Source organism: Parasteatoda tepidariorum, chromosome 11, assembly GCF_982258835.1.
Source record: "Parasteatoda tepidariorum strain Cologne lab strain chromosome 11, Ptep-v5.0, whole genome shotgun sequence".
In the NCBI taxonomy this organism is placed as follows: domain Eukaryota; kingdom Metazoa; phylum Arthropoda; class Arachnida; order Araneae; family Theridiidae; genus Parasteatoda; species Parasteatoda tepidariorum.
Genome location: NC_141765.1, coordinates 4,840,182 through 4,867,364, shown reverse-complemented (window position 1 = coordinate 4,867,364; position 27,183 = coordinate 4,840,182). Strand labels below are relative to the sequence as shown.

The 27,183-nt window shown below is 28.8% G+C and overlaps 1 protein-coding gene across 1 annotated transcript in view; it reads right to left on the bottom strand.

Moving 5' to 3' along the window:
* The window catches only part of LOC107437019 (mitochondrial sodium/calcium exchanger protein), a 65,963-nt gene extending 39,187 nt beyond the window's left edge, over positions 1-26,776 (bottom strand). Inside the window, exons 1-8 of the mRNA XM_016048882.4 lie at positions 26,530-26,776; positions 20,783-20,935; positions 12,381-12,433; positions 7,643-7,700; positions 5,759-5,861; positions 5,502-5,669; positions 1,854-1,946; positions 1,311-1,415 (exon numbers count right to left, since the gene is read on the bottom strand). Of these exons, the coding sequence (XP_015904368.2) occupies positions 1,311-1,415; positions 1,854-1,946; positions 5,502-5,669; positions 5,759-5,861; positions 7,643-7,700; positions 12,381-12,433; positions 20,783-20,935; positions 26,530-26,598 (802 nt within the window). The 5' untranslated portion in view covers positions 26,599-26,776. The remainder of the gene's footprint in view (positions 1-1,310; positions 1,416-1,853; positions 1,947-5,501; positions 5,670-5,758; positions 5,862-7,642; positions 7,701-12,380; positions 12,434-20,782; positions 20,936-26,529) is intronic.
* Positions 26,777-27,183: the final 407 nt, after the last annotated feature.

Here is a 27,183-nt window from a genome sequence, read left to right as displayed (position 1 = left end):
TGTTTTATTCTAAAATCGTGTTTTTATGTTTCGGATTCTAATAAAATGCTCCACTAGTTTCAAAGGTGAAAAGTAATTTATCGTGTTGATTATTATTATTTCATTTATAATTAAATTCTTTCTTTTCATATTGATTTTTCATTGCTTGCTTGAAATGTGTGGTTTTTTTCGGTGTTTAAAAAATTAATATTAACCCATCAACACCCTAATTTTAAAATCACAATAATGAAAAAAGTACTATTATAAAAAGAAAGTAGTTCATTAATGTTTAAACTGAATATTTTCTTCGATTAGCTGCCACTTAAGTTTTAAAAAATCATAATTTCATGATTTTAAATTCAAATTGGAAGCCTATATTGGACAAATTGGAAGCTTGTACAATTTCATGGTGGACTCGCATATTTTGTTTCTCAATGATAAAAACTAATTATGGAATATTTGTTCTATCAATTTTTTCAGTTTTTGAAAAAAGAACTGGTAAATTTTCTTGCTGAACAGATGTAATTGATTAGTATATGATGTTTCTTAATTGCTTAAAACAAAGAAAATCGTATATTTTCCCATCATATTTTCAACACACGTCAAAATTATTTTTAATGTGTGAAGAAATAATTTTAAACTAATGAAACACTAGCAATACTAGTTGAAAAAATTTGAAATAAACAATTTCTTTTAAATTAAGATACGACGCTTAATTTTTAAACAATATATTATTTCTTAGCACTATTTGCAATTTCACAGTAAAGAGGTTTCAATTTACTTTGTAGTTATCGCAATTATCAGTTTTGGTGTTAATTTCAAAAAAACTAAAACATACTCAATATTTTTGCTGTATTATTACCAAAGTTAACTAAATAAAAGAGCAGACTTTTCATTTCAACAATACTCAGCTTTCCACAAGGTTTTCGTAGCACAACCCTTTATAGAGCAAATTTTTTCAAATTTTTTTAGACTACGGATCATAAAATGAAATGCAATACATGATCAATTTCGCTTTCAAAAATTCGTATAATAAAGTTGTGTCATTACATTGGTGACTCACAAATTTTTGAACACCATATATATAAGGAAATAGTGTTCTTTGTAAAACCAATCATATTTTTTTGCATTGTTGGAAATAATAAGTATGTTTGAAAGATTGTTTGACTTCATTCGCTTCAAATATTTATGAAACCAGTTGACATTTTTCAAGCACTTTAAAAATAGATGCCCATTTTCAAGACTTGCCAGACGTGAATTTATGTTTGAAATAGTTTTTTTTTATGTAAAATATTTATAAAATATGTGGTTTTAGAAAACTCTTTTCCTACCAGTTAAAACAACTCCATATGCTTCAGGATTATCATAATCAGCAGCTTTTGTACCCGTTATTTTCAATCCTTTTTTCACTTCACCGCTTTCTCCCGCTTCCGCTTCTAAAAAATTAAAACAAAAAATACTTAAATGGCAGAACTTTTTTAATTTTGTTTAATAGACAAAATATTTGAATGAGCAATGGAATCTTGAAATGTTTTCAAATTTTAATTTTTAATAATGTACCACAGGACTTCCATTAATAATTTATAAAATGCATTAATGTTACACTTGTACTTACGACTCACACTACTGCAGGAGCTGCTCTAAGTTTAGACCAAAAGTCTGAAGACACCGGTAACGCAAAAGTTTATTTTAAAAAAAAGAATCTAATGGAGTGATCCATAATAATGCCCCACTTCTGACGCTTAACATTTAATTTTGTACGAAAACATCCCTCCGCAATTTTATACAACAAGATCCATTAAATTAATAATTTCTATTTTAAAACACTAAATAATTAACTTGGCAACTAGTGAAAGTGGCATAAAAGCGATTACCTTTAGCTTTGTCCATTTTTTCTAGATGCTTTTGATGAATGTATCTGCTTAATACAACTACAAAGATGTATACAAAATACAGAAGTACAAAACCTGTAAAATACAGTAATGTTAAATTACAAAAACATTTTTATAGACAGTCATTAGAATTTATAATTTAGAAATGTGAAATAAAAGTCGAATTTAGTTTGACACAGATTCTTGTTAAATTAGCTGAATACTTTTTTTAAAAAATAAAACCATAATAAATCTTAAATGAATATAGCTTACATAACATGAATAAAACCAATTGTTTTCATTCATAAATCACAAACAAAATGAATACTTTTTTCTGAAAATTTTAAATAATATCTGTTTGTGTTGGGTTGTTACTAACAGTAAGAAACACGATATCTGTAAACTTCTCACACAACAGAAGTTATCGTTATTAAAAATGAATAGGAATACTATTAAAATTATTTTTTCTAGATCCAAAAAATATTTTGATTAACTACCTTGGAAGTAAAAACTGATAGAGACAGTGATGACGTATTTTATGACGTCAAACCCCGCCTCCTTCCAAACATTTTTTCGAACGAACCATTTCAATGGCATTTCCTATGTGAATTTAAGACGGCAAGATTTTTTGTTTATTATTGAAATAAATAAATTTATATAGCGCTTCTAAGGGACTTATTCCTAATTTAAGTAGTTTTCTTTATACGGGGTATCAGTAGATTTTACGAGTTAAGTGCATTAAATGCTATTAAAAAAAGTTTCAAAATGGTCAAGTTATCTTTAATTTTGATGTATAAAAATTTAAGCGTCAATATTTTTAACTCTTGTTTCATGTTTATAATAATGTCTTATTTTATTTAGAATTTGTTACATATTCTTGATCTACATCTAGATCTACATCTTGATCTTTTTTTTCTTTAGTTATGGATAGGCATGCATTGTTTTAAAACGTTTTGTAATTTTTAATCTATAATTAGATTGTATTTATCAATACTAATGTCTGTTTATTTAATTATGTCTGATGATTAAATTTGTAGTTATTGTAAACTTTGTTTGCTTAAGATTTTCTGATTATTGCTGCTAATTCTCATTAGCTTTAGTTTTTAACTACTAAATGGGAATAAATTATGTTACTAAATTATTTAATACGTATACATATTGTTAAATGTGCACAGAGTTTTAGTTTAAACTGAGATTTATTTTGACTTGAGATTTTTTCTTGTTTATATTTGTCAATATCATCATTAATTAGCTTTTAACAATAGTTTTATGCATTAATTTTTTGAGAAAATTAAGATACCTTATTATTAGATAATTAATATTAGATTATTCTTAACGTTACTAGTGTAGTGCTATGTTAATGTGTAGTGTTATAATAGTGCAGTGTAGTGTTATGTTAAAAGGGTCAATACTATGTTTAGTTTCCAGAATTTTAATATATAGAATAGCTAAATTATTTTAATATTTTAAATTTCAAATTTTCATTTATAAATGTGAGAGGAACAATTTTTTTAGGTGTTATATATGAATTTATCTTAAAATCTCAGATTCCTATTTTATTCGATAAGAAAGTGCAACATGAATTATTTTAGAATTCTTTAAAACATACTTATCCCATACATAAACTTTTATTTAACATTCATATTTATTAATCTATGTATTCACATAGGTGTTTAAATTTTACTTATTTCATAATATTAATTTCGCATGCCTTTGAAATAAATATAATTCAAATTTTTAAGAAATTTTTTAATTTAGAAACTTAACTCTTTAATGCATGTATACATATTTAGTTATACAGCTTTTATATTTGGCAAATGTTACTGTTATCACTTTTTATAGAATAAAATTTGCATTTGACAGTCTCAATCAAAATTTTTTAAATTACCTTCATAGTAATATTTTATTTGTTACAGTGAACGTAACATTCAAGTTATCCAAATTTATTTCATAATTTGGTTGTAAATATGTTTTAAGACCTGTCAACTCTTTTGCTTACATATTTTTTTTTTTTTTACTTCCTATCATTTTAGCTCAAATTTATTGGTAAATTTACTATTTTAAAAACGTGTATCTTAAATGCTTTATAATTTTCACTAATTTATCTGACTTTATTCATGCTCCTTACATAACTTTTTAATTTATTTTAAAATTTTCATTATTATTTACAATTAATAAGTTGTCTCAATATTATAAAAAAAAATTGATTTAATGTAATATACATATTTTAAGAAAAATTAAACATAAATTAGAAATAACATTTTCCAAATAATAAGATTCACAAATTTCCGATTTCCAGATTATAACTATAATTTATATGGTAAATATTAAATACAAATTCTCCCAATCATACATACAAAAAGTTTTCATAATCATTTACAATTAATAAGCTACTCCAATTAATATCATAAAAAGAGATTAACATAATATTAATATATGCAACACTTTTTCTTGCCATTTCAGTGGTTAAATTCGACTCTATATTAATATATTCAAAGATTTAGTTGACCCACTTTTAACTACATGAGAAACGCCATATTGTTTGCTCCGTTCAAAACAAAGTTTGGAACGAAGAGAGCTAGTGACGTCGTTGATGACGTAGGACTAACCCTGTCTATAGATCATCGTACGCCCTAGAGGCACTTCTCCCTCTATGAAGAGCTGGCTGTTCATACGCATTTTAGTCTGCATGGTTATTTATCAAAAAAATCTTAGTTCCATGCTATCTAATATTTTTGTCAAAAAATACATTGAAATAGGCCCATAAATGATATATAATAGGCCTATGAATAATAATAACTCACAAATCGTAATTTTTTGAAATGACAACTAATTTGCCCACTAAAACATTAAATTGTGATAGAACAGCTGATTCTATTTTATTGCAATTTTCGAAAATAATTTGCAAAAAATATACTTGAGTTAAATAAAATTTCAGATTCAGATGCTGCACACAAACCAGGCACTCTTAATGGCGTGCCTGTCATCTACCTCCTCCCTTTATGAACGCCCTGTTTACTCTACAATAATCTATCTAACCACAATTACAACTTTTTATTCATGTAATGTCTAATGCAAATTGCATTCAAGTAGTTGAAAAATATTATGACGTAAAATATATTATGCTGTCATCTATTTACTAAAGACCAAACTAATCTAACACTAAATCACGTAACAATAATAAACTAATTAATAGCGAATCAATTACGATTATTTCTGAACTTTTTAACAAATACTATTATCATATCATCCTTTATGTATCGTAACTTTCTAAGACATATTACTAATTTTTATTTATTTAATATTGATAATTTGAGATAGCAGTTTTTGAGAAGGTTTCTTAAATTTTATTTAAAATACTAGTTTACTGTTGCTAAAGGATCGTTACTCTGAATGACCGAAATGATGGTTTCTCCCCTCAGATTGAATAAATATAATTGTGGTAGGTCATGAACATACATGTTTATTTTATTCGTACGCACATTGTTAAAAAAGACCACATTGCTTAGAAAAAAAATAGTTCTCTCTCGTAATTTCATTGATTTTAGAAAAAATTCTGTTGAAATGAAGTTAGATAAAATATACAAAATAAAATCGCTGTACGAACTAGTAATAAGAAATGAAGGGGGAATAATAATATGGAGGTGTTACCAATTGCATGATAGATAAAAATATGCTTTGAGAAAAAGAGATAAAAGGCGCATGCTACAGCTAGAATGTAGAAGAAAGAATCTCGTAAGAATGGCCTTTTCATCATTCCGAAATTTTGAGTTAAAAGTATAGATCCGGCTACAACAGTTGTCACAAATATTCCAGAACCTTCAAAATAAAAATATATCCATTAAAATTGTCAGATATGAAAGCTGTTCAGTAATGTATGTTAAATTGGTAGTAAACTAAATACATACCCAATAAGCCTCCTATAACCAATTCTGTCTTTTGTTGCTTTATACCGGCAATGGCAGCAAAAATATCAGGAGAGCTGTTTCCAAAAGCTAATAAAGTTACTCCCTAATAACGGCTGTTAAAGAATCATTTAACCAAACATTCAATAATGTTTCTTTTTTACTTATTTATGTTTACAGGGGCAGCAAAAAAGAGTCAGGATAACTATTTTCAACAAAAATGTTAATATCTTAAAAATATAAATACAAGGGGTGATCAAATGAAAAGGTACGAAACGACACGGTGGGTACAAATGTAGACTTTATTCAAAATATACACCATCGGCCGGAGCACAACGATCCCACTGATGAACAAGCCGCAGGATTCCTTGTTCCCAGAATTCCTGTGGCCGTAACGAGACCCAGATTTTTACAGCGTCCTTGAGTACGTCGTCCGAGTTGAAGTGCTTCCCTTTCAGGTGTTTCTTTAGTGGACCAAATACATGGAAATCGCAGGACGACATGTCCGGACTGTACGGAGGATGGTCCAAGATCTCCTACTTGAACTTGGCCAGTTCCATGTGTGTGACTATGGCGACGTGCGGACGCGTGTTATCTTGGAGCAGAGCTACACCCTCCGTGAGTAGCTCCGGTCTTTTGTTCTTGATAGACCTGTGTAGGCGTCGGAGTGTCTCACTGTACACATCGGAGTTAATGGTTTTTCTGTGCTCGAGGAATTCCACAAGTAGAGGACCTTGAACATCGAAAAAGACGGTGAGCAACACCTTGCCTGCAGGCGGCACGGCTTTGAACTTTTTAGGGGGAAGTCACGACGCATGCTGTTCCGCTTTGTCTCTGACTCTTAGTGATGGCACCAGGTCTCATCACCCGTGACGATCCGCTCCATGAAAGCGGGATCTTCCTGATACCGAAACAGATGTTGCAGTACTAGCCCCATACGCAGTTCCTTTTGCTGGTCGGTGAGCTGCTTCGGAACCAAAGCGGCACACACCTTCCGATACCGCAACCTGTCGTGAACAATTTACCACACTGTTCCATAGCTCACATTCACCTTCACCGCCAACATTCGCAATGTGACACGTCGATCACTTCTCACTAGGTCGTGCACCTTGTCGATGAGATCGCTCGTGATGACAGTATTTGCCTGGCCTGGTCTCGGGTCATCACCCACACTCTCACGGCCTGCACAAAAACGGGCACTCCATTTTCTGACAGACTTGTCAGAGACACATTTATCCCCGTAAACTGTCACCATCCGGCAATGAATAGCTGCCGGTTTCTCACCTTCCGCTGTCAGAAATCGGATAACATCACACTGCTCCTCAATCGTCGAATTTTGCAACGCGAACGCCATCCTGTCCTCATACGGACTGCCACATACGGACGCCGCTTTTGATAAGAGCCTCTGCTCTCTCCTGCGCATGCTCCGATCCCAGTCAGAGACTGCAATCGCATCCCGAGATGTCTCGCTACGTTCTCCCATGGCGGAATATGCAAATATTTAACTGTTACGTTTTTACGTCATTTCGTACCTTTTCATTTGATCACTCCTTATATAATATATAATGTAACGACTGTTATAGAATAATTTAATCGAACATAGAATGACGGCTTTCATATTTTGTTATGCTTTAAGGCAACAAAAAAAAAAAAAATAGAAACGATATTTACTCGATTTAGAGGAACTGATTTCAAAAAATTTGATTCATTATACAAGAATAAATACAATTCTCTATGCCTCTCGCTTCTTCTGGTGTTTTAAATGTTTAAATTTGTTCTGGATAATGTTCTTATTTGCTTCTGTAATGTAAAAATCTGCATTTATTTGTTTAAAAAAGTGAATATAAAAGTATTTGTATTAGACATGATTTCAATAAAGAAGGATACAGCAACATTTTGAGATAATTTCATTGCCTTTGACATGATGAACAGAGAAGGACACAGGCTACAAGAAAGTGATACATTTAATGCAATATCATTAAAATTAATGCTCTTATTCATTAATCTGTTATTACTTTGAATAGCAGTAAAATATTAGAAAAAAATGGCATTAATACTTCGTCAGCATGTGCTTACATTTCAATGGCATGTCAGATCCTTAAAAGGCTATCCTTTATTAATTAAAAAACCTTCTCAAATATGAGGACACAAAAGTGTACATATTAGGGGTCGCTAATAAATATTTAAACAAGAAGAAAATTAAACAAAAGCTATCGAAATATATCACAACAAACCAGTTTGATAAAACTTGGAGGTGTTCCTTATAATCGCCTTTCAACTCCTCTGTTTCCTCCAACAGTCTAACAAAATATTGTCTTTTAGTCCTGCCTTCCACATTAGCAATTCGCTAGATTTTGATAGCGTTTTACATTTTAAAACACTAATTTTAAAATGTAATTTCCGTCGCCAACGTGGATTTTTATACGACTTCCTTTTTGACAAGGGTTCGAATAATATAGCTGTACTTTATTTACGTAACACTAGAGTTGCACAATGGGCGATGGTCTGGAAAACATCCCCTAGGATGATCCGAAGGCATACCATCACAATTTTAATCCTCTGTAGAGGGGAAAGCTCCTCCGCGTTGGTAACCCGATGACCTGCGCGCGAAGTCGAGCACTTTACGGTAGAACAGTTTAACGAGGACCAATACCGAACACCCTCGGTCCCTTCGTAAACTGATCCAAGTGGTCCCCCACACTGATCGCAACCAGTGATGCTTGACTTCGGTGTACCAGCTTGACTATCCCTCAAAATTCTTTTTTTTTTATTTATTTTTCGATCAACACCCCCCGCTACGGTTTATCCCCTTATTTTTACATCGATGTGCCTTGTTGTACAGGTACTCCCATAAGCAACAACTCTTGCCCTTGACTTCGGTGTTCTACTGGGAACCGTGTCTTAACGATCGGGACTTGGAATAATATAGATTAAGGGCGGTCGCAACAGAATATTCTTTACATAGAGTGATTCAAAACTAGAAGGAAGAACGTCAAAAGAGTGTAGGGCACCTTATAAGAGGTGCCCTATTAATGTCCAATACCAATGGTGCTACTAATGATCGGAGTTGTCATCGTAAGCCGCTAGGGAGACCTTGTAAAACTAGTCAATTCTTGTGCCAAATCATTAAATTCCTATAAAATAGCTATTTCTGTGCTTATTTGAATGCAATTTTTTGAACGTTTGAAAAGAAAAATTTAAAACAATTTAAATGAGTAAAAGTATTAATTAAAATATGCATGAAGAATCAGTCTATTGCATTTCCTGTTATGGGTTGGTATTAAAATCTTTCAGGCATTAATACATACAGGTGGATGAAAAAAATAATAGGAATGCTTCTTTACTAACTTTAAGAAAACGATCTTTCTTTTAGCGGCAAATGTTTCGGAAGTTCTTACATGGCAAAACTGTTGGCACAATTTAAAAGATAATGTTTGAAGTTTTTATAAATGGTGTCATTTTTTATCCATACAAAATTCGAATCGATCTAAATAAGGAGAAGAAGTTAAGCTTCGATCTATCTTTAATAACATCAATTCATTCCATAAAATTGTGATATTTACATAAAAAAGCTTTTGGAATTATAGTAGTATTAAAAAAAGGAAAGAAGCTTTAAACTTTCTACGTTTTGCACGATGCAACTTTTGCATAGGTAAAAAGTACACTATTTCTTAAAGTTTCAAGCATGAACTTTCAAACTGTGCCATGTAAAATCTTCCAAAGCATTTGCTACATAAAATCTTCTAAAGCATTTGCTATATGAAATCTTCCAAAGCATTTGCTATACAACATCTTCCAAAGCATTTGCTATACAAAATCTTCTAAAGCATTTGCTATACAAAATCTAATAAGGCATTTGCTATGTAAAATCTTCCAAAGTATTTGCTATGTAAAATCTTCCAAAGTATTTGCTGCGTAAAATCTTCCCAAGCATTTGCTATGTAAAATCTTTCGAAACATTTGCTTCGAAAAGAAAGTTTACACCATAGTTAATACGGAACAATTCTTATTAATTATTTACAAAACATTTTTTAGACAAATTTGCTATACAAAATCCTTCAGTTTGCTATGTAAGATCTCCCAAAACATTTGCTTCTAAAAGAAAGATTGTTTACATCAGTATAGAACTATTCTTATTATTTTGACACTCCTCTGTATTAACAAAATTATTTTTGACAAATATATAAATAAATTTCATGCGTCACGAATTGCTCGCTTTTAAAATTATTAGACGCACTATAAGATTCTATGTAAAATCTTAATTATCAGGTGATACTATACAACTTTATTATTTTTACGCGGCTGAAACCGGTTTGCGCTTGTTCATCTTCGTGTATCAATTGATTAATATCGTGATGCAATACGTTAAAAAATAAATATAAATAGGAAGTATATAAAAATTTCCTGAATAAAAACTCATTACATGTTTATTTAAATATACAAGTAGCATATAAACTCGTGCAAAACATGTAATTATTAAAAAAAATACAGTGCGTCTAATAATTTGGTCTGATTATTATAATATAATACCTGATATAATAATTATTCTATATTTATATAACATATCGTCTAATTTATCCAATCATCGAATTTATAATATATATCGTCTAATTTATCCAATTGATAGACGAACGTAAACAAGTGCGCATATAAACAATAAAGTATAATTAAGTTTTTCTATAGAATGTAATAATGCGTCTAATAATTTGGTCTGATTATTATAATATAATACCTGATATAATAATTATTCTATATTTATATAACATATCGTCTAATTTATCCAATCATCGAATTTATAATATATATCGTCTAATTTATCCAATTGATAGACGAACGTAAACAAGTGCGCATATAAACAATAAAGTATAATTAAGTTTTTCTATAGAATGTAATAATGCGTCTAATAATTTGGTCTGATTATTATAATATAATACCTGATATAATAATTATTCTATATTTATATAACATATCGTCTAATTTATCCAATCATCGAATTTATAATATATATCGTCTAATTTATCCAATTGATAGACGAACGTAAACAAGTGCGCATATAAACAATAAAGTATAATTAAGTTTTTCTATAGAATGTAATAATGCGTCTAATAATTTGGTCTGATTATTATAATATAATACCTGATATAATAATTATTCTATATTTATATAACATATCGTCTAATTTATCCAATCATCGAATTTATAATATATATCGTCTAATTTATCCAATTGATAGACGAACGTAAACAAGTGCGCATATAAACAATAAAGTATAATTAAGTTTTTCTATAGAATGTAATAATGCGTCTAATAATTTGGTCTGATTATTATAATATAATACCTGATATAATAATTATTCTATATTTATATAACATATCGTCTAATTTATCCAATCATCGAATTTATAATATATATCGTCTAATTTATCCAATTGATAGACGAACGTAAACAAGTGCGCATATAAACAATAAAGTATAATTAAGTTTTTCTATAGAATGTAATAATGCGTCTAATAATTTGGTCTGATTATTATAATATAATACCTGATATAATAATTATTCTATATTTATATAACATATCGTCTAATTTATCCAATCATCGAATTTATAATATATATCGTCTAATTTATCCAATTGATAGACGAACGTAAACAAGTGCGCATATAAACAATAAAGTATAATTAAGTTTTTCTATAGAATGTAATAATGCGTCTAATAATTTGGTCTGATTATTATAATATAATACCTGATATAATAATTATTCTATATTTATATAACATATCGTCTAATTTATCCAATCATCGAATTTATAATATATATCGTCTAATTTATCCAATTGATAGACGAACGTAAACAAGTGCGCATATAAACAATAAAGTATAATTAAGTTTTTCTATAGAATGTAATAATGCGTCTAATAATTTGGTCTGATTATTATAATATAATACCTGATATAATAATTATTCTATATTTATATAACATATCGTCTAATTTATCCAATCATCGAATTTATAATATATATCGTCTAATTTATCCAATTGATAGACGAACGTAAACAAGTGCGCATATAAACAATAACGTATAATTAAGTTTTTCTATAGAATGTAATAATGCGTCTAATAATTTGGTCTGATTATTATAATATAATACCTGATATAATAATTATTCTATATTTATATAACATATCGTCTAATTTATCCAATCATCGAATTTATAATATATATCGTCTAATTTATCCAATTGATAGACGAACGTAAACAAGTGCGCATATAAACAATAAAGTATAATTAAGTTTTTCTATAGAATGTAATAATGCGTCTAATAATTTGGCCAGGGATTTATAGCCATTAACAGGTAGACAAAATGTTTATTACAGTAACCCCGATTGAAGTGTTTAAAAACTAATAGTGAACAGTTAGCCATGATTAACCCGTGATGTTAGCTGGTATAAAAATTGGATCACTAATGGTTTTAAAGGATATTTTAAAAAATCTGCTAATAATAAAATTATCTATTTAGTTTTAATAAAAATAGTAAACCTTGTTACAGCTAATGATTAATTTGAGAAATGTTTTAAACATTTGAGAGAAGTTCTTTTAAGGTATAAATTTAACACAAAATGAACTTACAATTCGTTGGCTGTGAGTCCTAAAGCTGCAAAAAGTATCAAAAGCCATATAACCTATAAATGTAATATAATAAATTTACAATCAGTGATTAAAAAAAGTGCTATAACACTGTTTTTATAAAATGTGTTCATTTGTTAGCTATTAAAACTACTATCAAATTATTCCACGATGAAATAGAAAGCCTAATACAAGATGACTTTCTTTTTTTTTGTCCAAGTGGGATTAATTTTTGAATCGCATGACATATTGAGTTTAGCTAAATTGAAAGAAATTAGAGTTATATATTAAAAGATGCTTAGAAGATGCTGCAAGATACATGCATACAAATAATGTCCACAAAATATTAAATTAAATTATTCGCTGTACATACTGGATGGTTATAACTGAAATTACCATGTTTAGACCAACATAGTCTATGAAACATGGTGTATACGTTAGATGAACCATAGGGGGAACGCAAAAATAATTGTTCCAATCAATATACGACTATTTTAATGTTCAATATAGCAGAGCAATATATCATGAAATATCGTCATTTTTAATTAACGCGATGATTTTATAAAAAATATATTCTTTCGATATATCGTGAACACGATAAATATCAAAACATGATATACTTGCGAAAAATACAGACTAACGATAATAATTGACGCTTGATAAATACCAAAAAACTGCAAACACTCGATAAATATCGATAATATCGTGACCCAATCAGTAAAACCTACTTCTGTGAAGAAGAGAGAAAAAACATTTTCCTTCTCACAGTATTTCACAGTTCAAAGACTATTGAGCTGCGTCCAATATGAAAAATATATACACTGGTGTGCAAAACTTAAGCAACAAGTACGTTTTTTTGTCATAACTCTACAAGAAATCATCCGATTGACATGGAATTTGAATATGATGTACATTATTTTGTACTTAAACGATGGTAAAAGAATAATGGCGCAGAAATGAACATAAAGCTTAAAGTAGGGTATGGAACAAAAAAAGGCTTTATTTGACATATATTGGCGTTACACATGATTGCCTGAAGAAGCGTAAGTACAACTGGCAGATGTTCCCTAGTATGGGATATGCCCTCCCCTTTCTGTAATTGTTGCTTGGCATCGTCTCTCCATGCTAAGCACCAGATTATCCAGGAGTTCTTGGGGTAAACGTCTCCATTTCTCCTTCAACGCATCTTTCAGCTGATGGGTGTTACCAGGAGGATACTGTCGTGTCGCAAGACGTCTCCCTAATGCATCCCACACATGCTCTATGGGATTTAGATCTGGAGAGTAAGCTGGCCAATCCATTCGTGTGATATCTTCACTTTCCAGTAGCTCTTGAACATTAGCAGTACGGTGTGGCCGGGCATTGTCATCCATAAAAATGAAGTCTGGTTCAATGGCCCCTCGGAACAGACGCACATGGGGTAGGATTACCTCATTGCAGTAGTCTCCAGTTACAGAACCTCGGTCGAAGATCTGAAGCTCAGTCCGCCCGTTCAACATAATGCCACCCCAGACGACAACTCCAGGACCACCGTAACGATCTCTTTCCGCGATGTTATTGGGATGAAATCGAGCTCCAACCTCTCTGTAGATCAACTAACGTTGAGAATCGCTTGTAGCACTAAACCGACTCTCATCTGTGAAGAGTCCATTGATGAGGTGTCCAGGTTTCGCGTTCTCTGCACCACTCTAAACGGTGCCGCCGATGGCTAACTTTTAAAGGTATGCGGCGTTCAGGACGTCTAGCAAATAAGCCACCTTTGTGGAGGCGTCTGGCCACTGTAAATCTTGATACTTGTCGTCCTGTGGCTGTGCACAGTTGCTGAAATATGGCGCTCGCTGACTGAAAACGGTTTCTTTTCGCCTGGAGGACAATGTAACAGTCATCTCTTGGTGTTGTTTTCCTTGGACGGCCACACCAACCTTCCGAACAGCTGTACCAGTAGTTTTAAAGGCATTCCAAGCACGAGAAACAACACTTTTGTTGATCCCGAACTCTTCGGCGACACTGGTCACACTGCGCCCCTCCTCAAGCTTCCCAATCATTCTTCCCCGAGTAAAGTCGTCTAAATGATTTCTTGAAGACATGTTTCACAAAACAAATCACTTGCACTTGCAGCGAATGTCTTTAACTACGGTGCTCTTCATCCTTTTATCACAGCTTTGACCTGCGCGCGCCGACCCAAAGGTTTACGTACACTTACATCACCTACGACGCTTTATTTCTAAAATTTGCATACAAATAATCTTTCTACTGAATTACGTGCATATTATACTGCAATTTCATGGCTATCTTATACTTTGTTGGGGAGCTGTGGCCGAAAAACCACTTGTTGCTTAAGTTTTGCACACCAGTGCATATTAAATGTAATAAAAATATCGCGATATATCGTAAAATATCGATATTTTCTGAAGATATTCCGCTATGGCCAAGCACTAATGCGCAAAATAAAAAGCAATCACTTTAATAATACTAAGATGAAATCTCAATGACTTTAAATATGCTGAAATATTTGTGTTGACGATATTTTAAGCTACGAAATCTACCGTACCTTTTCGTGGAATTAAAATTTGGGCTGAGATGCATACTGGAAAATATGGTCCAAATAATTTTAAGAATGGAAAATATCCTTTCATGGTAATTTAAATTTTTTCACCCTGAATAGTATAGAAAAAAAATATCTTCATTTCTCTAGAAATTTTTACTCATATCGTTCAAATTTTGGATTTTGTCATTTAAAATTATGTAAAATTTGGTTTACCTAATAAATGAAAGAAAATTTTGATCATTGTTAAAATAAATACTAATAATAAATAGTAGTTTTTTTTAAAGTAGAATTGACTAAACAAGTTTTATGATTGTGGGACAACAGTGATATTCGGAAACATGGACATTAAGGTCCATTCTCCAGTTAAACTATATTCTTCCCATATTCTGAGGGTCAATAATTCAAATTCGTTGTTACACTTAATCTGAACAAATACTTTATCATATTTAAGAACAGTCCATAAGGATTGTATACTAGTAAGTGAAAATCAAAAGTTATTAAGGTTAAAGAGGCGCAACTAGCAGGGTTTTCGACTAACCCGAAAAGAAAGTTTATATCCGTCGTTGAACAACCGGTCTCAAAAGGTTTTTTTTATAAACATAATCAAAATCTGCTCTTATATCAATTATTTTTTATTAAAGTTACAAATATACATAACCCAACTTTTAAAACTTAGTGTATTTAGATGTATGAAACTCTTAATTAATATAATAATTTTTCTTGTTTCATTAAGAAAAATGACTTTTTTAAACAACTATTTGAATTTTTTTAATGTTATTTGTTTTGAATTGAACAGGTGCAGAGAAAGCTGGAATAACTGTCTTTCTTTTAACTCCTTAATAAATAAGTTTTCAAAAACGTATAAAATAAGCATACATAAGTATTATAACAAAGTATTAAAAATAGAATTCTTTAATTCTTTTTAAAAGAATACTTTTGTTTTATAAAATATACAAACGGACGGATTAAAATATTTTGTTAGTAAATATATTTTAATGCTACGAAATAATCATTTAAATATAAAAATTCGTTAAATTTCAAACTATGATAAAATATTGATTGATAAATTTTACTTAACAAAAGTTTACATGATTGATTAATTATTTAATTGATCACAGCAAAACTAATTCTATATACATAGTAAGAGCAATTCAAGAAACTATGAAGAAAATTGCTAAATAAACAGCAGTTATGTAGTTAGCTGACCTGCAAAAGACTTATTTTAGCAAAAAAGATTAAACTATATTGTAAGTATTTAAAAACAAGTAAATAAAACAGCATATTTCTTTGATCCCAATATTATGCTTTCATTTCTAGTCAAAGAAGCAATTAATTTAAGAGTCATTTATTAACGCCAGCTTGAAAAGATGGCTTTAATAAATTATTTAGTTATTTTCCAGTAAAAGTTTTCTTTTTAACTAAAATTGTTCCTCTTTGAATTAAAAATTAAAATTTCAACCTAAAAAGTGTTAAACTAGGTAATATCTTAAATAAAAACAATAAAACTCAAAAAGAGCCCAATAAAATCAAAAAAACAATAAAGCCCTACCAAGTTCGGCATTTTTTTAAATAAAAAATCGTTTTTTTTTAAACCTTGGCCACTAGTCACTACCGTAAAATCATTCTTCACGTTAAAAAAAAAAGAAGAAAAAACATTTTAAAAGATGATTTCTAAATTCGATGAGACTGAGCACAACACGTTAACTTCAAGGCCCTACATGAATTTGGATGAATGATGAATTTGGGCCTGAACACTGGTTTAATTCCCCACCCCTCTAGAAGTGGGCCTTTTTTAATTTACAAAGTCATAAAACCTCAATTCAAAAAATCGCACTTTTTAAAATGTTCCGAAATGTTAGAAAAATCTATATACTGTTTTTAAATATTACGTCTTTCTGCAAGAAAGAAATTCTAAATTACGAATCATGTATAGAATGTTAACTTAATATTTTGTTCAAATTAGGAAGAAGATCGAATTCTTCTTCATATCAATGTAGAATAAGCTTCGCTTACTAAAGTAATTAATAATAAATCTAACTAATAATGTGTCTTTTGTAGCATTTATAACCCCTGTATAGTGAACATTGTTTATAATGAATTCCCGGATATAGTAAACACATAGAACTAAAAGAAGATCTTCGACTGAGTTTTGAAACACGAAATACCGATTTTGAAAATCATCTATTGAGTGGAATTTTTCTTCTCAATTTCCCATCCCTAAATTTTTTGTACGCTAGACGAAGAGTAATAAAAAGTTTTTTCCTACTACATATTATTTTTTAATCGTTTTTGTATTTCTTTCTATTGGTCATTTGTTTAAATAATGTGTAATAAAAGTTGGGAAAAATGAGTTAAAATTGTTTGCAGTAAGGATAAAGTAAAATTCCAGTTATAGTGAACCAAAATTCTGGTTTGAATGTATAAATAACAAACTAAGTCGTCAAAAAATTCCCTCATCAGTTATTCCTATAAAGACTTTTGTTTATTTACAACAAAAATTTTGAAGAAAAAAAAGAGTTGTTTTCAATTATAAACCATTTATCGCCTTTCTTTAAATGTACGTAATTGAAATTATCTGGAAAGAGTTTTTCCTGACACAATAAAGTACTTTAGATAAGAAAATAAGTTATGTTAACTGCAGAGATAAAAAGCTGTCAGATATCTTTAAAAGAATATATCATGTTATTTTATGTAAGATTTGCTTAAGGAAACACTGAGATAAAAAGAACAGAGGCAAATCGGTAGCTAGAATATATCTTTCATTTTTACTGCGTCTATTTTTTATCGTTCCTTATCACTTGAATTATAAAGACAATCAGTTTCCTTGGTTCAAAAGTATATCACTTATATGACACCTTTTTAACACTCACGCTATTTTATTCTTACTTTTCTTTATAATGATACAACTATACTTTTTCTCTTTTTTTTCTTTTTTGCAAATTGAAATTACCCTCGTTAAATTTGAAAATGTAAAAAAGACATTTTAGTACATTAAAACGCAAGGTACAGAAAATAAACTGACCACATTGAATAACTTTTGATCTAATGATTGGATCTTCACGTTCTACGACTCAATCTTAATGGTTCGAGGGGGTGACCTCAGACATGCTAATTAATTATTACAGAGAATATTTTACGTTTGAAAATCAGATACAAAAACGTACTTTCACTGATCATTTCTTCAGCGGATTCAGATTTCTGACCCCCAAAATATTGGCGACAACTTTCACTGAATAAACATATTTTTTCAGCAGATTCATATTTCTGACCCCCAAAATATAAGGGGTAGGGAATATGGCCCGTAGTGGTCTAAAGTTTGAACCTGTTAATGTTAATTTCCCTTTTTGTGTCTTTTGCCATATTTTGAGAACTTTAAGAGAATGATGGAAAATTTTTGCACTCAATTATAAAATTCGTTTATGAGAAAATTATTTCATGCAAAAAGTAACTTTTAATAAAAATTTACTATATTTTATTATTTTATTCAAGAATAGTCTAAATTGTAAGGTATACAATTTTTTTTAATAATTTTGAAGAACATAATTTTGCATGGCAAATTACAAAATTTGAGCGAAATCGGTCAAATAATTCTTGAGAAATCAAACTTTAAATATACGACGTTTTTAATATTCAACTTCTCAGGAACTATCCGACCGAATTCTCTGAAATTTTGTATTTCACCACGTAAAATTAAATTCCTTAAAGTCATGTAAAAAATTGTATACTTCACAATTCAAAACTTTTTCGACTATTATTGAATGAAATAATAAAAATAATAAATATTTACTAAAAAAACTTTTTTTCATGGAATTATCTTTGGAAAAACAAAAGTTATAACTGTATGCAAAGAATTTTCAAATCGTTTAAACAATTCTCGAGATACGGCGAAATACGAAGAAAAAAAAAATTAACATTAAGGGGTCAGAATCTTGAATCGCTCTCCTGACCAAATTCTGGGCACCTTATAAAATTCTCGAAATAGGGCGAACTACGAAAAAAGTAAAATTTGCATCAAGGCTCCAAAGTTTGGACCACTGTCCTGACCAAACTATTTGGATCATATTTCCCAAAATACGGATACCCCTTATATTTTGGGGATCAGAACCCATCAAAGAAGAAAATACGTTTCGGTATCTAATTTTAGATTTTAAACTATCGTCTGCTCTTATTAAATAACCTCCTCGAACCATTAAGTTGAATCTCAGAACGTTAAGATCCGATCATTAGATCAAAAGTTATTCTAGGTGATCAGTTTTTTTTTGTTTTTTTTTTTGCGTAATGTAGGGTTTATTTTCTAAAATCAAGCTTCATCAGTAATTAAATAAAATCTAATTGATTAAATGAAGCTCCGATTAAGAAAAAAATTGCATATTATCTGAAGGATTCATTGTGAAACAATGAAACAAAAAAAAAATATTGCAAAAATTGAATTTCAAAATTATAAAATCTATTACGGCTCTTACAAAGAAGTAATTGTTTAACTATGATTAATTTTGATACATGAATGATTTCACGATGATAATTTTAGAATTAGAAACAAATTATTTGTCTTTGAATACGCAATGAATTTACGTACTCACAGATGGATTTGCATATGAATACGAGGTTGTCATACGAGGTGATCATATGAGATTATATGAATATGATGTTAGAATATGAAAAGGAATATGAGAGTTCTAAAGATTTGAAATACAATTGTTCTACTTTTTTGCTTCATTGTCTTACAATAAGTCCTTCAAATAAGCTATAATCAGATAGCTTAATCAGAGAAAACGTAATCAGACTTATCTGTGAGTAAGCAAGTTCATTGCGTATTCACGGACAAATAATTTATTTTTATTTCTGAAATTATCATAGCGAAATCATTCATGTATCAAAATTTATCTTGATTAAGAGAGTGTAGAAGCCCTATAATTTCAATCAATTAAAACTCTTTAAGTTTGAAAATAGAATTTTTTTTACCTCTTTGCTTCAAGTCCCCTTAAATAAATTATAATCAGATATCTTAATCAGAATAAACTTCATCCGATTTATTTGAGGAATATTAATGTATATAATTTTATATGAATTTGCATAATAGATTTTAATCTAGTATATCCTAACAGAGAGGAATTAGCTTCATCTCGATAAATTTTAATATATAAATGCTTTAATTTTGTTAAATTCAAAAATAGAAGTAAATAATTTGTTTAAGAGTATGCTATTAATTTGAATTTCCATAAGACACAGAAGAAATATGGCATTATAAAATTGAGAGAAAAAATGTGTTAATTAGTAAGTGTTTTGTTTCACTAAACAAACAATTCTAAAGATGTTTACGTCATAGGCTATTTGAATAATCCCGGCTCTTTTCGAACAATTGACGTCATTTTTCATTTCTCTAAGCCAATTGGAAAAGTCTCCAGCATTTTCTATCTAGACATTTTTAGGCACCTTACAATCAGCCCATATGATTTTAGGCTAATTATAAAATAACCATAACTAATACTCTATCAGCTTGAGTTTACTTAAAGATTTTTTCACGGAGTCTTGTACTCCCCCAGCATTTGGATTAGAGAAAAAAGACAAAATTTTATATTTAACTTTAGCTTTTGATTAAATTTTAATAAGTCTTTATTTGACTACGCTAATTGGAAAAATCACTAAAGCGGGCTCATTATAAAATGCATTGTATGAATCACTTTAATTTAGTTATTAATTATATATTTAATTAGCCAAAAGGTATATGAACTCATTGTCCTAAAAACAATCAGGCTGATTAGAAAATACGGGAGATTTTTTCAATAACGCTGCAAAATGACAGTTTGAAAATAGCCAGATTTATTTTTAATCAACCTGAATAAGAAACGATACTTACGCTCATGACAACGACGTATGGTACACTTTCTGGACCATATAGGCAATACATTTGCTTTGTGTAATGAACATATCCCATTCCGGCATCGCAATCGGCGAAAAGTCCGGCAAATTGGCATCGGCATTCTGGTAACACCTCATTTACGTCCAAACACTGAAATTCCAAAGTTAATAAACACATTTTTTTACTTTGACAAATTTTACATTATTGAATATCAAAAACGTGCCATATGATTTTGAATCTTAAATTAATTACTTTAAAATTAAACAATTTGAGTAGTATTTCATTTTTGTGAACAAGATAGATTTGTATAAGTATTAATAGTAAAAAATGTTGCAACAGCTCTTAGTACGTATTGAAATCTAAACATTTGAATTACCTTTACTTTAGATACTTATTTTTTTTACTTATTAAAGTTAAAATAACACACATATAATAAAAATTCAAAATAAAATTATAATTACATATATTTTGCCTTAAACCAAAAATGATTATTCATTGCGAAAAAATGACATTTAGATTTCATTTATTTATTCTTCGATTTTTTTTTCTCGGTATTAAGTAAGATTTTATCACTAAACGAAACCTAAAGTAAAATAAAATTAAAGTTACATAAGTTTAGAATCAAAAATAAATATTCAAATCCATAAGCCGACGTGGAAACAAAAGTCGAAAAATTTAAAAATTAAATTTACACTTTTAATTTCTGCCTGATAATAATACGCTTAAATTATCAAATTTAATCTGGATGAAAGAAAAATTTAAATAACATGTAAATATTTTTAAATAAATGTTCAAAATGTGAATTAATTCCTTGCAAATAACAAAAGAAAGATTATAATAGTCTGACGCAGCACACACGCGTCGCTTTTATATAAATGTTGTAACATCTTATAAATATAATATCCCAAAGGAATATTGGCCTTAATTAAGTCCAAAAAAAAAGAAAAAAAAATTAAGAATTTTTGTCACTCTTTCGGAATAATGTAAAACAAACAAATGTTTCAAAGACTAATTCTAAAGTTAAAAAAAAATCTTTTTAAAATTACATGGCTGAAAAGAATTTTAATGCACTTAGGTTTTCCTTTTAATCGAAAAATTCGAAAAACCGACACTATAAACTATTTCATTACTCCAAAAATAACTCGAAAATGAAGCAAAGTATGAATATATTAAAGTGAAATGTTATTCAATTGAAAGCACATATTTTTAGTTTAATGACTCTATTCAAAGTGCAATTAAAAATTTAAGCAGAGAGAAAGACATTGTTCATCTCTAATTCTAAGAGTGCGTGGCTTGAAAAAAATTATAATTTTCTTACGAATAGTTTTCGCTAAATTGAATTACGCACCACAAAATTTTTTTTTTTTTAAACTTTAGTATGAAATACCTATTGACGAGATCAATAACATTTAGTATCAGAGTGTTCCATAAACATTTTTATCATCTCATAATTTAATAATTTTCATAATTATAATAATCATCTTGTAATTTTTTGAGTTACGAAAATGAAAAGCTTGCTCGGCAAACGCAGAACAATTCGCAGTTATGATATAAATGATATGAGGCGTTATCGATAAATTAAACTTCAGATTTGACTATTTCTTCACGTCCTTATAGAATATATGTTAAAGACAATGTTAGAATTAAAAATCGAATTTATTTTATAATTTGTTAAAATCTAACATAAACGCTCTTACAGACTATATAATTCACTTTTTGTTTATAAAATTGATGAAATATCTACAACCAGATTAAATGAAGAAAAATTAATAATCTGACGAAGCAGAGCCACGAAATTGATAATTATTACAGACTTATCTTCTTGGCTACATGTAAATAAAGACTCAAATTAGCATCTATCACAAATTTTGGTTATTTCCATTTGATAGGAAAATCTTAACTGGTATTCGTCAAATTTTTCACAAACATAAATTAATGTTATTTTTTAAAACTTTAATGGCACTATGGTATTAATTCTATAATTATTTAGAAAATTTAGGTATCGTAAAATAAATTTCAATAGCAACCCATGGGTCAAAATGCCCTGAGTAGGCAATACAATTGGGTATATAATTGGAGGTAACTATTAAGGGTAAAAATAACTTGAAGACATTGAACTAAAATAAAAACTTTCTTTCATGAAATAGAAAAAGTTTAATAGTCACTAAAAGTAAAATATTCTCCAAAAATGGTGAACAGTTTGAAATATTTTCAAATAGTATTTGTCTGCATCGTAATTTTATTAAAAGCAGCCACTTGAATATCTTAATAAATTAACATTAGAGGTTTTAGACTTATCAAAAACCGCTAAGTCAATTTCACCCTCATACGAAATTGAATTTTTTTTCAAACTAAATTGTTTTTTTAAATGATGAATATTGGATAAAATATAACAGTTTTCAGAGATTTAATACTTTTTTCTTTTTATTAATATTACTTTATGATGTAATATTGTATTGCAGAAATAGCTATTTTCGTAATTTATTGATTTGGCGACTGATTACTAAGCTCGCCAAATAATTAACATGGTTTTTTGAAACTCTTTCGACAAGGAAAATAAAAAGCCACAGTTTACATTTAAAGCAAGAAAGCTATCGTTTTAAACTACCTATACCATCTTGCAATGAAGAATTATCTGAGCTTTAGAACGGGCAAATAACTTGAATATTTTAAAAGTTATTAAACTATTTTAAAAATTGCATTTATAAAAAAAAAATTCCACCTAGATGAGAATTATCGAAATCACTGCCGTAATTCTCTTTTTTTTCAAATCTTTGTGAGCCCATCATTGAGTTAAGTTTTAAAAAATTAGACCACAAAACTAAGACTTTTTTCCATATTGCTATTTTCAGAATAACCTTAGAGAACTATGGCCTAAACTTGACCTAACTGTCATGAGTAACAGTTGCAAACTCACAGCAGCTATGGCATATTATTCGCAAAAAAGCCGTCAAAATCTTCGAAAAACAGCTTTAAACTATACTCCTGGCAAACTTAACCTTTAAGCATATATTATGATAAATATAATGCCACTATAGAAAGCATTGATTTTATTTCTAATCTTGTAAAAAGAGGAGACAAATAAAAATTGAAAGATTGGTGGAAAAGAAATAGAAAAATCAGCTTGGGTAACTTAGGTAACATGTGTTAGGTCATTTTTGTGATAACTCTTCTTCATATTTCTTTCATTTACCTAGTTCACATTTCTACATTTTTTTCTATTAAACATCATTTGAAAACTACGATAAATTTCTTCACAATTAGATTCCTCACTCATAAATATTGAATAATAAATATTTACGAATCTAACTATTAAAATTTGGTCCACAAATGTCTCCTTACAGACGATAAAGGAATAATGATTTTTATTTTAACTTTCTTATGCATTGTAGATGTATGTGCAAGCGATACACATACATCTACATTATACGTGTATATATATATGGAAACACTTCTAAACTCATTTTTTTCATGCTTCTCAAGAAATACTTTTTATTAACTATTTTAAAACTTTAGAAATGTTTAGGTGATGTGATTTCTCAAGCATTTCTATAAAGTTTCTAAAGGTTTGAGGCAATTAATTACGAACAAAAAAAAGCATTTTAACACCCAATGCAATAATGCGCTTGTAAATTGTGTCGTTGGTTATTATATGCAATAACTGCACAAAATTTCGCAAACCTAGCTTAAATATTCATGAAGATATAGACAATTTCATTAAACTTACGTCTTCTTACTATAACTGCTGAAATATTCAATAAAACTAAATAAAATTTCAAAGTATTTTTTAATTAATAATAAAAATATTATTGTAAAATTTAAAAACAAAATTCGTTAAAAACTGAGCAAGATATGAATATTTAAAGTAACCCTTTTATAGTGCACCTTCTCGGAAGACATTTTATTCCTTCATAAATTTAATTTAAATCGCATTTGGCAACTTCTAAAAAGAATCTCTTGAAAATTTAAAAAGTTTCTAAGTAAAATATAAATTTAAAAATTTAAGAAATTTAAAATTTGGAAAGTAAGCTTTGAATGGAAAGGGGTTTTCTAGAAATTTAATTTAACAATTATTAAGCAAGATTTATTAAAAATGACATGGTGTTAGTAAATTTTGTTTTATATTACAAAATGGTATTTGTGGAAAACTCCTTATAGTTTAGAGTTTTCGATGAAAAAAGCACAATAGCTGCTTAAAAATTTTCCTTTTACATTTTCAAAATTTTCAAATCGAATTTTTTTAGTATGTTACCAAATACGACTCTAAACAAAATTATGAAAAAATTTTTAATGTTTTCCACGCATGCGCAGTATTATATAAGGATTACTTTAAATGCTCATATATTGCGCAATTTTTACAGATTTCTTTTTCAAATCTTAAAATAATATTTTTATTATTAATTACTCTAAATATTTTTGTAATTTTATTGAATTTTTTTCAGCAGTTACAGTAAGAAGTCCAAAAAATTTGTTTTTTATAAAAATGTTCAAATCTTCATGATTAGTTAAGCTAGGTTTATAAAAATGTTGCGATTATTGCATATAATAACCAACGTAATTCATATAAGTTACCTCTATATTGTTTGGTGTTCATAGACGTTATTTTCATTCTTAATTTATTGCCGGCCCCTCAATCCTGTAAGAGATTTAAACTTTATTGATGTGAATGAGATGACCTAATAATTCTCCAACCCCTAAAAAATAATTATTTCTTGAAATGAATTAGAATAGAAGTGTTTCCATTATTTTGTAAAATATCTAATAACATTGCAAGTAAAAATCAAATTCTTAATGAATTTTTTTTTTTTGAAAAAATTGTTTCAGTGGAAAATGACCTTAATTAAAAGTGCCATAATTGATTTTGAATGAATTTTTTTTTTCAAAACTAAGCATTTAAATATTATTTTTAAATTATATTTTCTCTATCTTGTAATAAATCTTGCTTTAGGGAAAAAAATTCTATTGAGAATTTATTGTAATGGAATCAAATGAAACTTAATATATTTAAAATACTCTCCGCTATACCCGTAAGATATTAGCCATGAACAAAAAAATATCATTTATTTTTCATAATCTTATTTTGCATAGTTAGTCTGCAAAAAATAGTGTCTCAAAAAACGGACCATGAGATTTAAGGTTATGAAAATACTTTTTTTTTGTTTGGGGAGGAGAAATATTAAAAATCTGCAAAATAAATTATAAAAATTGTTTAAATTAATTTCAATAATATTCATAAAAGATTCTTATTTGAATGAAGCAGAAAAATGTAATCAGCAATAACAAAAAAGGAGTTCACGAAACGAAGAGTTTTATAAATAGTAATCATCCAAAACTTATGATAATCGTCTTAAAGCTGTCCCAAATATTAGATCATAAGAAAAGATAGAGAATTTAGGAAACATTTATTAATTTAGATTTTAAATGCTTTTTTCATATGTAAGTTAATATGTAAGTCTATATGTAAGTCTTTTAAATTACCGCAATACAAAGTAATAAATAATTAGAAAACAAGAATATTTCTCTTTTAAAAAAGTCTTTCCTTGATATATAAAATTAGTTATTATTTAACGTTTATGTGCATGGATTTCCAAAAATTTGATGAATAAAACTGCACTAAATCTTCAAACCACAGGAAAGAAAATTTTGATTTCAAAAAATAATTAATTAAAAATCTGCTTAAATTCCTTAAAATACTCATTTAGTGAATTATCTTTAATATTTAAAGATCACATGAAGCAACTTACCACTGAAGCGTTAAAATACGTACTGTTGGTGGTCAACCAACTGTTATTGTAAGAACAATTTTCCCCCATTGTACCTTGGAAAAAAATATTGCTTTCTGCCTCAACTTTTAGGTATCAATGTAGACCGTCTTCTATGTCTCCTAACTAGAAACTTATTTTTAGTACTAAAAGTCCTTCTTCTGTTTTGCCGTCTTCGGACAAGATTTTTGTAGGTCCAACACGCGTTTAATGAATACATCACATGAGGATAGATTATAATGAACGAATATTGTGTTACGCAGCCTTTTATACCGCTTATAATTTTTGGATTCTTATCATTGTCATTGTTGAATTACAAACAAATTGTTATCAATTCGGAGATAGGTGTTTAAAAAAGATCTTTACAATATCCCTTAACGAAACTTTTTCTTCTCTTACGCAATAGAATGAATGTATTTATTTTTTTCATTACAAACTAAATATGTACTGCGTATCCACTGACATAGGGTTAAAAGTATTTAACTTTTATGATCAAGTAATATTTTTGTATAAAAATATTAAAAGTAAAAGACGAAACATTTTTCCAAAAATTTATAAAATTAAAGAAATTTTTTAAGCTTACACTAATAAACGGTTTTGCGTGCATACCATCATTCAAGGTTGCTAAGGTCACTT